The sequence below is a fragment of the Xiphias gladius genome, chromosome 18, assembly GCF_016859285.1.
Source record: "Xiphias gladius isolate SHS-SW01 ecotype Sanya breed wild chromosome 18, ASM1685928v1, whole genome shotgun sequence".
In the NCBI taxonomy this organism is placed as follows: Eukaryota; Metazoa; Chordata; class Actinopteri; order Istiophoriformes; family Xiphiidae; genus Xiphias; species Xiphias gladius.
In genome coordinates this window covers 1501262-1512212 of record NC_053417.1, presented here as the reverse complement: position 1 = coordinate 1512212, position 10951 = coordinate 1501262, and the positions used below count along the sequence as shown (strand labels likewise).

General features: G+C 39.2%; 1 protein-coding gene across 6 annotated transcripts in view; it reads left to right on the top strand.

The window, feature by feature from the left end:
* Positions 1 to 10951, top strand: part of LOC120803905 (DENN domain-containing protein 2D-like) — a 49285-nt gene that overhangs the window by 33515 nt on the left and 4819 nt on the right. For 3 of the 6 annotated variants that reach the window (XM_040152925.1, XM_040152929.1, XM_040152927.1), the window contains 5 exons: positions 1115 to 1293; positions 4540 to 4652; positions 5908 to 5977; positions 6078 to 6155; positions 9588 to 9728. In XM_040152925.1, coding sequence (XP_040008859.1) covers positions 1115 to 1293; positions 4540 to 4652; positions 5908 to 5977; positions 6078 to 6155; positions 9588 to 9728 — 581 coding nt within the window. The remainder of the gene's footprint in view (positions 1 to 1114; positions 1294 to 4539; positions 4653 to 5907; positions 5978 to 6077; positions 6156 to 9587; positions 9729 to 10951) is intronic. The other 3 variants (XM_040152926.1, XM_040152930.1, XM_040152928.1) reach the window with 1 other exon arrangement.

Here is a 10951-nt window from a genome sequence, read left to right as displayed (position 1 = left end):
CAGGATTTTCAGAATAAAATTATACTTGACATTAACAAACAAATCAGTTGGACAAGCTGTGGTGAATTTACTTTATACATAATGTTCATGTCTTAATGGCCCTTATGAATATTAACAGGGAGAGAGGAGACAAACCACTTAAAACATTTTGAATAGAAAGTCTGTAACACCAGAGATGGCAGTTGTACGACACATATCCCATACATTCCACCCAGAAGCTAATGACCTGCTTTATAACAGGGAAAAATGGGAAACATATAGAGGCAATTGTGTTATTGCACTAACACAAGCGAAACCTTGTGCATGCATAGTAGAAGTATAACCTGTGGAAAAAGTGTTTTAAACATTATTATGGGGCAAGGTCACCAAACTTTTTTAGCAGTTTTTATCAGATTTGATTGGTGATTCTATACATACATAAACTGCCCAGGGGTGTTGCCAGGATGGCTGCCAAGTAGATAATCTCAAAGATGATCAAGAGAAATGGGAGCCACCCAAGCTAAATTTCAAGTGCCATAAAAAGGGCCTGAATACTTATATCTATGTGATATTTCAGTTTTTCCTTTTTAATAAATTTCTAAAATTCTGTTTCGCTTTATAATTGTGGAGTATTGAGCTTAGATTGATGAGGTAAAAAATGTATTTAAACAAGTTTAGCAAAAGCTTCAGCATAACAAAATTTGGTAAAAGTGAAAGGCTCTAAAAGCTGTATATAAAGTATATAACTCTCTCAGTAGAACGACAGATTCCATCCAGAGAGGATAAATTAACTATATCCAACAGTCAGTATAGTAGATATTTAGACATCAGCCTGTTGACTCCTCCCAACAGTTTTCAAAATCAGCAACAGCATAATCACATTATCATCAGCTGGAAGACTGCAAAATAGTTGAGATTTGTGTCACTCAGACAGTCTTCAACAACTTTTTCTGTCTCTATAGTAGGGTAACGCCACAGACCTGTAGTGAGTCAGGGTTGGAAGGCATGGAACTACTTTGATATGAGCTATCATAGGTCAAGGACCAAGTACTGATCTAAAGAGGCCTGTAAACCTTTCCATCTGGAATACAGTCGTAACCTTGCATGTTAAAACACATTGTATTTCTACATTTATGAATAGGATTCAAAGATCCTGAGCCTACAGAGCCACTGGCCCCAGCAATGGCAGAGAACACATCCAGGCAGCACCGCTATGTCAGTGGTCAGTACTTCTTTGAGTATCTGGTGGTAGTCAGCCTCAAGAAGACCAAGGATTGCAGCTATGAACCCCAGATCATCTACCAGTTTCCCAAGGTCAGTTTGATGGTGGAACACAAAGGTATGCTATATACAGGATGGCAGCCTACCAAAGTAAACCTGGAGTGTTTGTTGAGTTAGACAGATGAGTTATGCACTGTCCCCTTGGAAAAGGCAAAATTGTGTGCTCTCTTTAATATACATTGTAGTTGCACAGGGTAATTGAAGGTAGAAGTTGGCAACGGTGCATTAAACTACAACAAACAACTGAATAAAAAGCTTATTGTTTCTAAGAATTCAAAATATAATTTAAGAATTTCACTTTCACTGCAACACTTGCAGAAACGAACCCTAGAATCTGCATTCATATAAACAACAAACACTATGAATCATTACCACTCATTAGCCTCTAGTTTCATTTTGATAAACTGGTGGTAATGCCAATAATGCTGCTGCAGTGACAGAGTCACTCATGAGTGCTGGTCCACACAGTGATAAAGGGTGTGGGTGGTGTGATTCTGATAAGGGTATTTAATGAATTTTCTGCCTCCACTGTTCAGCTTTAACTGCTGCAGTAGCACTTGTGACAACTGGCAACTTTGTCTGGTGGCTGATGGATCTAAGTGGTCGACTAAGATTTGACAGAGAAAACTTTGATAAACGCAATCATATAAATAGCTGACATGCTGGTAGAGGGACAACCTGCATAGCTCATTATTTTTAATTAGCTCAACCTTTTCTGTCTTTGTGCATACTGCTGTACCACACTGCTGTAAAACTATAGGCCACTGTGAGAGAGTAGACTGTCTCGTTCAAATGGCTGCATTTTCTTGAGGTGTCATCACTTCAACATGACTAATCAGATATCTTAAAAAGATGTTTCTGATTAAGCTCCATCCATCCAACCATTTTCTGCCACTTTTCTCCCTCCTCCTGAGGGATCCTGAGGCATACCCAGACCAGATGAGATGTATAATCTCTCCAGCGTGTTCTGGGTCTACCCCAGGGTCTCTTACCAGCCCGACATACCCAGAAGACCTCCAATGGAAGGCCCCCAGGAGGCTTCTTAATCAGATGCCTCAACTTCCTCAACTGGCTCCTTTTGATGCCATCCGATACTCCGAGCTCCATCCAGATGTCAGAGCTCCTTGCCCTATCTCTAAGGTTGAGCCCAGCCACCCTGTGGAGGAAACTCATTTCAGCTGCTTGTGTCCGCGATCTCATTCTTTCAGTCACTACCCAAAGCTCATGACCATAGGTGCGGGTCTGAATGTAGATCAACTGGTAAATTGAAAGCTTTGCAATTCGGCTCTGCTCCCGCTTCACCACAACTGTCCGATACAACGCCTGCTTTACTGCTGATGCCGCACCGACCCCCCTCTCAGTCTACCGCTCTATCCCACCCTCACTCCTGAACAAGACCTGGAGTGCTTTCTGAGTCATTCACTTGGGGCAGAAACTACGTCCCAACTTGAAGGGAGCAATCCATCCTTTTCCGGCAGAGAATTATGGCGTCTGACTTGGAGGTGATGACCCTCATCCCAGCTGTTTCACTCGGCTGCAAACCACCCCAGTGCACGCTGAAGGTCACGGTCTGATGAAGCAAACAGAGCCACATCAACTGCAAATAGCAGAGATGCAATTCTGAATCCCCCAAACCAGGCATTCTCCTCCCCCTGGCTGCGCCTTGGAATCCTGTCCACGAAGATCACAGACAGGATTGGTGTCGCCATATTCCTGCTGAGAATACGGACACAACTCTCAATCCGGGAGCCATCCGGGACCAAATGGCTCGTAGTAACATATTCCCGCAGTGCCCCCACAAGATCCCTCGAGGGACCCAGTTGTAGGCCTTCTCCAAGTCCACAAAGCACATGTCGACTGGTTGGACAAACTCCCATGACCCCTCAAGTAGCCTTGGAAGGGTAAAGAGTCGGTCCACTGTTCCACAGCCAGGACGGAATCCGCATTGCTCCTCCTGAATTCGAGGTTTAACGATCGGTCAGAGCCTCCCTTCCAGCACCCTGTCATAAGCTTTCCATGGGTGGCTGAGCCGTGTGATACCCCGATAATTCAAGCACACCCTCTGGTCCGTCTTTTTAAAAATAGGAACCACGACCCTGATCTGCCAGTCCGCAGGCACTGTTTCCAACATTCATGCGACACTGAGCCGATATTGTTGAGCCAAGACTGCCCAACAATGTTCAGAGCCACTAGCATCTCAGGGCGAATCCCTTCCACTCCTAACACCTTGCCACTAAGGTAGCTTCTTAACTAGCCCAGAGACCAGAGATATGAGTGAGGCTCCCCTCAAGTCTTCAAACTCTACCTCCTCCTCGCAGGACATATTGGTTGTGTTCAGGAGTTCCTCAAAATGTTCCTTCCACCGCCCAACAGTATCCCCAGTCCGAGTCAGCAGTTCTCCTACCCCGCTGACAACAGTCTGGGCCAAGCCCTGCTTTCCCTTCCTGACAGTTTGGATGGTTTACCAGAACCCAAAGTCTTTTTCCATGGCCTCTCCCAACTCCTCCCACACCCAGTTTTTGTGTCTGTGACCGCCATAGCTTAAACTCTTCTGGCATGCCTAACTAACCTGCATTTATTATATAAATGGATTTATTGGTGTATGGTGATTGAACAAAACTTTTTGTGTCAACAAAAAAAAAAACCATACAAATTTTCAGCTGATCCTTTTCAGGGTCTACTTAAAGGTGCTATTTGTTTCTACTGATGTAAAATTCTGTTATTCTGATTTGTGGTTAATGAAAAGTCAGGCACAATGGTGACTGGTTTGCACAGTAGTCAGCTTGGATTGGAAATATTAATAACTGCATTAATAACTGCATTTCCTGCAGGAGTTTTTTGTTTCTATGGTGATGTAAAAGTATTACATAAAGGTACTACAAGTATTTGACTGCTTATAGTATTGTTTGTACCCATAACATGTAGCAATACAACAAATAAAACAGGAGAAGACTGCATGCTGATATAAGAAATACAGACCACTGAATTTAAAAGGTACATGCATAGTCTGCCCCTACTTGTGCCATAATTCAGTCCAAGAAGACCTAAATTCTGAGCTTATCACTTTAAATCATTTGCTTGTTTAAATGAGTGTAAAATCAGATGCAGCCACTTGAAGGTTTCTTGCAGGAGAATTTGGGACCTTTGTTACCACTTTGAAGCAGGAAAAACAAATCAAGAGATCTTCATATTATGTGGTATGTGTGTAAGAAATCATATATATTTTTTTTTTTAAAGAACAGAGGTGTGTGTGTCTGTGTTGTGTGGGTATACTTTCAGAGAGATGGAATGGCGAGATTTCAGAAGGAGGAGGAAGAGAAGATGCTAAAGGCAATCACTCTGTTTTGTTTCCCAGAGGGCATCAACTGGGCTCCTTTGACAGAATACCACAGGTACATCTGCCTCTCTGTCAACTGTTTTATCCCTCTGATAACCTGTATTGTTGTACTCATGCTTCATTGTACAGTTGCATGCAAAAGTTTGGGTACCCGGAGCAAATGAAATACTTTATTTTTATTTTTGAAATAAAAGGAAGTAAATCCAACCCCTGCAGCAAATAGACATAAAAAATAATTGTTAATCCACTGTTACTTTTTATTTTATAAACATAAATTTAAAAGAAATAAACAGTACGGTGCCCGGACAAGTAGCAGACATGTAGCAAGCTAATACTCGTTCTATTTATGATTTAGGAATTTTCAGCAGATCACTTCAAGCTCTAAGATATTTTTAGGTTGTCTTGCACAACAGCATGTACCCACAGATTTACACTGCTGTTCAGCTCAGGGGACTGTGGGGGCTGTTCCAAAAGTTTCAGCAAGTGTTTCTTTAAGTAGTTTGTGGTGGATTTTAAGGTCTGCTTTGGGTCATTGTCTTGTTTCAGAAGCCGGCATCTTTTCGCTTTGACTTTCTTGACTTACTGCAGGACATCTGCATCCAGAATTTTCTGATATTTAGTGGGATACATTCTTCCCTTTATCTGTGCAGTGTTTCCTGTGCCACTGGTTGCCACACAACCCCAGAGCAGAATATTTCCATTCTCATGCTGAACAGTTGGCAAAGGTGTTCTATTCATCAAATGGTGATCCTTTTTTCTCCAAACACACCTTTGTTGATTGTGGCCAGAGAGCTCAGTTTGAACTTCATCTGTCCAAAGCTCTTTTTAAAATTATTTTGGCTTATCTTGTTTTGACTACCACAGTTCGCCTCAACAGCGATTTCTTAAAGGCATTTTGGGCAGTGCAAATTTCAAGCTGTAAGCACTTTTGTAAGGTTTGAAGAGTCAGAATTTATCAGGTTGGGAAATGTCATCAGCTGATAATTCCTAATGACAGTTCTTTATCTGCCTTACATGTCCTAATGAGTCAAATAAGCCCTGAGTGAATGAAGTTCTCACTGTTTTACAAATAGAAAGATGTCCGAACTTTTGCAAATGCCACTCTACTTTTTCTATTTTTTAAATTCATCAAATAAAATGTAAAAGTGCATTAACATTTGAAGAAAGGTGTATTTTAATGTCTGCTTGCTGCAGGAGTTTTATATACTTCTTGGCACTTCAAAAATCAGCAAAATATATAATTTGCCCAGAGGGCCCAAACCTTTGCGTACAACTTTACATTGTTCTGAGTTTTTCTCTCCTGTTTGCAGTGAGACCTTCTCCTTTGTTCTGACTGAGATTGATGGCAGCAGAAAAAATGGATACTGCAGGAGGTTACTGGTCAGTGTATAGTCTGAAACTGTCTCACTGTATGTAATCATTTAGAACTCATTTTCTAATGCTGATTAAATATTCTCTATTTTCACTCTTCAATCTGCAGCCTGGAGGAAAAGGAGCTCGCCCACCTGAGGCGTATTGCATCATCAGCAGTCTGGCATGTTTCGGTCTCTTCTCCAAGGTGAGTCAACTGAACATTTCTAAAACAGTAAATCATTGTGTCTTCCAGTTCATTTTTTAATGGTGCTCACTTAGCTCTACTTCTCTAAATACAGAAGAGCGTTTGGTTCAAAACTGTGTGACATTTTAATAGAGCTTTTCCAGTTTCCTCTCACACCCGGAGACTGATGAGAAGACAGCTGTTAGTTTCTTTTCGGCTGTTTCTTTATTTTATCACCTAGTTCACTCATAATGAACAGTGTGTTTACAAATAAGGAGTACTGCTCCAGCCCTTGATCACTCTTGTTATTGACAGGTTCACTACATGGCTAGTTAGAGTTGTGGTAATAGGGATTTGCTACACTGCAGGTAGTAGAAGCCCATCATTTGACTCAACAGCGACCTAGATAAACTTGGCAAATATCTTTACTCTGCTGGTGGCGGAAGGGCAAAATACTCTTGAACATTAAGCAGTATAGTGTAGTTAAAGCTGTTCCATACAGGATTTCTGTGTGCTCTGTGAATGAAAAGGCTCTTTCCTGTGCCCGTCTTTAGCCTTGATCTGAAAGCCTTTGATTTTACAGTGAACTTAGCCCGTGCTGGTTACTCAAATCATTCACTAAATAAGATGTGCACTAGGCAGGTTTAGACAGCATCGAAAAACTATTTAGACTTTATGTGGAAATACTTTCTATGTATCACTGACAAAAACTGCTGTGCAGGGGAGTTTAATGCTAGAATGTGAGAAGAAAATGTCATAAAAACAAATCATGACACAGGATGTGCTGGCTGTCTTTTCCAAATTTTGTGCAGCTCAGAAACAGATGGATTTTTCAAATCAAATGTGGATTGGTAGCGACAGTATAAGGAATACAATCAGAACAGTTTTTTGTTAAAATGATTTGGTGCATGGAATATAAAGTTGGTCCCATTTCTTACATGCAGTTGAGCACCATAAGTTCTCAGCTCACTACAGTAAACATTCCATTGACTTGCTAGGTTGAATATGGTGAAGCTACAGGTTGTCAAAGCTCATTTGGCTAAAATATACAGTTTACTGTACGTCCTTGGGCTCCATTGCTGTATGCCATGGATTACATGCCTATTGCCTATTAGCATAAGTCACGAGTATTGTTTGTTCTTGCATTATTTACAATGTATGTCTATATTGATTTCATATAATGCCCCTCCTATTCTTTGTCTCAAAGAGACAATAAACACCGGTGATTTTTGGCGGAATTATTTGATATTTTTGCAAATTCAGATGCTTTGTACAGTAAATAAATCTGTATCTGTAGATTTGAAAAAAAACATTTCTACATGAACAATGAGTTATAGCTAGTCGATCAATAAGTTATTGTCATCAGCATCAGGCTGTGACCACATAGGAGGCTTTTTATATTACTTAAACAAGATGCTGTTCAGACTTAACCATTGCTAATGTCAGAGAGCAATATTAACACAGTGAAGCTGCTGGGCAAGTGTGCAGTTAGCAACACCTACAGTGGCTTGAGTAAGAAGGAGAAGGTGTTGATGATGAATGAATGCCAAATGGGAAAAATAGTAATTTCTCTGTTTACTCTTGAGCATCATTCAGAGTCTGTTCTGAAACAGATGGTGTGGTTAAACTTTTCACTGCCAAATACACCGCTTACGTCTTAAGGTTTTGTAATATTTGGTGGGTGTGTTTTTTTGTTTGGTTTGGTTTGGTTTTGTTATTCTGAATATTATATTTTTTCCTGAAAGAAAAGAAAAAAATAGATGTAGAAATGTAAAGGCTGAAAAAATACTAATTTTATATCAAAATTGTGATGTGTAAATTAATAGATACAAAATAATAATGGAGTTTGAATTTACTGTAGCTACTGTACCTTGGTATTTTCAAGACAACAACAACAAATCAGAATAATTGTGATTATTATTTGTATCTCATATTTTTGACTCAGCAAGTCAAAATTTTGACTTAGTACAGTTTTTATTTTTATCATTCCTTAGTCTTTTTTTGTTTTTTCTATTCCTGGTTAAAATAATAAAATGCAGTACGTTTTCCATTGCTCTTGTCAGGTATTTAATGCTAAGGGTAAATTGATTGAGTTGATTATTGAAAAAAAAAAAAGAGGTATCACCTTGACAATAGGTAGAGACAGCTACAATTTATACACGTTCATACTGCAGATCTATATTCACATTGTTTTAAGCTCACTTAACATGTCTCTGCCTTCCAAACATGGGGGTATTGTTACTATACAAGCAATCAGCAAGTGTAACCTAAATGTAATGTAGTAATGAAGGGCTAAATATAGAGTACTGGGAAAAGGTTTTAGGCACTAAAGGTAAGGTGTGGATGCTTTCAAAATAACGCCTTAAATCGTTTTTATTTATCATTTAACTGTCATTAGTAAACAGAAAAAACCTAAATCGAAATCAGTATTTGCTGTGTTCACCCTTTGCTGTTAAAACGTCACCAGTTCTTCTCGGTGCACCTGTACACAGTTCTTCAAGATACCTGGCAGGTAGGTTGTCATCTTGGAGACCTTGCCACAGTTCGTCTGTGGATTTAGGCTGTCTCAGTGTCTTCTGTTGCTTCATGTAATCCCAGACTGACTCCATGATGTTGAGATCAGGGTTCTGTGGGGCCCAGGACATCTCTTGCAGGACTCCTTGTTCTTCTTGTCCCTGAAGATAGGTCTTTATGACTGTATGTTTGGGCTCATTGTCCTGCTGCAGAATGAATTTGGTACCGATCAGATGTCTCCCTGACGGATAAGAATCTAAACATCTAAATTGCTGAAGACTTTTGCAAGAGTACTAGTACTCTAGCATTCTAGTGCATATTTATTGATTTCTATATACATTAATAGTATATTGTGTGTAAGAGGAGCTCTGCGGTGACTTAATATTAACAGAACAATAATTGTGTCATGAACGTTTTATCTGCTGATTACTGACTAGAAGACACACCTTTGTCAGGTGGTTTTGTGTTTGTTTAATGGTGTGTCACTTGCTTAAGTGCATAGTAGAATTTTTTTAAAATTATTTTCTGAAGAAGGGCCGTACAGTAGTTACCACTGAGGACAATGAGGAAGTTGTTTCTCTAGAATTTTCAGGGAATTTGGGGATTTTAGTCACTGGGTGAAGTTTACAATCTGCAATTATTATTATTAACATATGCTATATTTAACATATTAATATTTTATAGGCTAATTCTGTTATTTTTAGATTCAGTATATTTTAATTTGAATATTTAAAGGCCAATAAATATATAAACAAATGATTCAGTATTTTCCCACCATAATTCCATTCCTGGGAGTGTGGATTAGAATTTGAAACAGTCCTTCGACCTTCATGTTGGGAAATAAAATTTGCAGACAATATCGTTGAACAGTTAACTAAATAAATAAAATCCTGACTATGGTCCTGCTCACAACAAGCAATACTTTGAGTTGATATACAGATATTTGACGAGGTGGAGAAGCGGCGGCAGATCTCCATGGCTATGATCTACCCATTCATGCAGAAGCTGCGGGAGGCCCCATTCCCAGCTCCGGGAAACACTGTCGAGATCAAGAGCTTCATTCCTGAGTCAGGCACTGAGGTAAGACCAAACCCCCCCCTCATAACAGTCCACTTAAAGTTTGTTGTTACACATAACAAAAGTCTTTGCGTGTTTTTTTTTTTTTTTTCCCCCCATTGTTACAGCATTGCCTCTCCTGCTTCATAAACTTTAGAGTAACATAAACAAGAAAACCAATTTCTACAACATTTGTAGATCAATATCATGATAACATTTTATCCTCACAATATGATAGTCCTGATGTCTGTAAAATGTAACATTGAATTATTATACAGAACTATTAGAAATAAACTGAAATATAGTAATGTGCCTATATGTTTATAATTCTAACTTGTTTGTTCATCTAGCTCCATGAACACTAACAACATACCCATTCTTTATTTACCTCAACTGCAGAAAGAACCAGCCTTTTGTTTTCAAGAGCTTATCTTAGTGACAGGCTGTTATTTGTTAATTTTCCCTGTTCTCTGTTGAATGCAAACTCCATGTTCTTCCATGTTCGAAACCCAACTTTTTGTGCTTGTTTCACATCAAAAGCCCTCAACAGATTTTTTCTTTTTCATTATTAAGTAAAGAATATGCAGGTCCATAGAGTAATTTTGTCTACTTGTCTTGGTGGCAGAATATCATGACTTGATGGGGTTTAAATCAACTTAACTTAAAACTAGATTAAAAATTCAGAATAGCTCAGTTTTACTGTATTTTATGGTACTTTCATCAGTTAACCCAATAAAATTTAAAGTGATGCAACATTTTTGGTTGGGATCACCCTGTCAGAAGAAGGCATTCTTATTAATTCCAAGGACAGCTACATTTTATTACAACTTGGGTTTTATTTTTTGCAGCTCTGGCTATCATTCTTATCAGTTACAATAACATTTTTCTCAAAGTTATTTGCAAAAATCTCAGAATATGGTGACATGTCTAAAAAGCAGTCAGGCGATCAGACAGATTGGAAACAAACCACCAGGTTAGTCAAACTTATTTGGAAGAGGAAATGACAGTAAACAGTAACATTATCACTCAACCTGTTCGTTGTAAACCTAAAACTTCTTCTATCAGGGCATTTACCGTATTTCACCGGCTCTAAGTCATCTCAAGTGATCACTGATTCTGTTCATTGTTAGTGGTACAGTACAGTGCTACTGTGATCAGCTCTCGTGGTGAAGGAAGGACATAGACCTGCTTCCCAGACTATGTAAAGAGTTTGGTCATGATGGCAATAAGGCCTCTGCTATAATTAT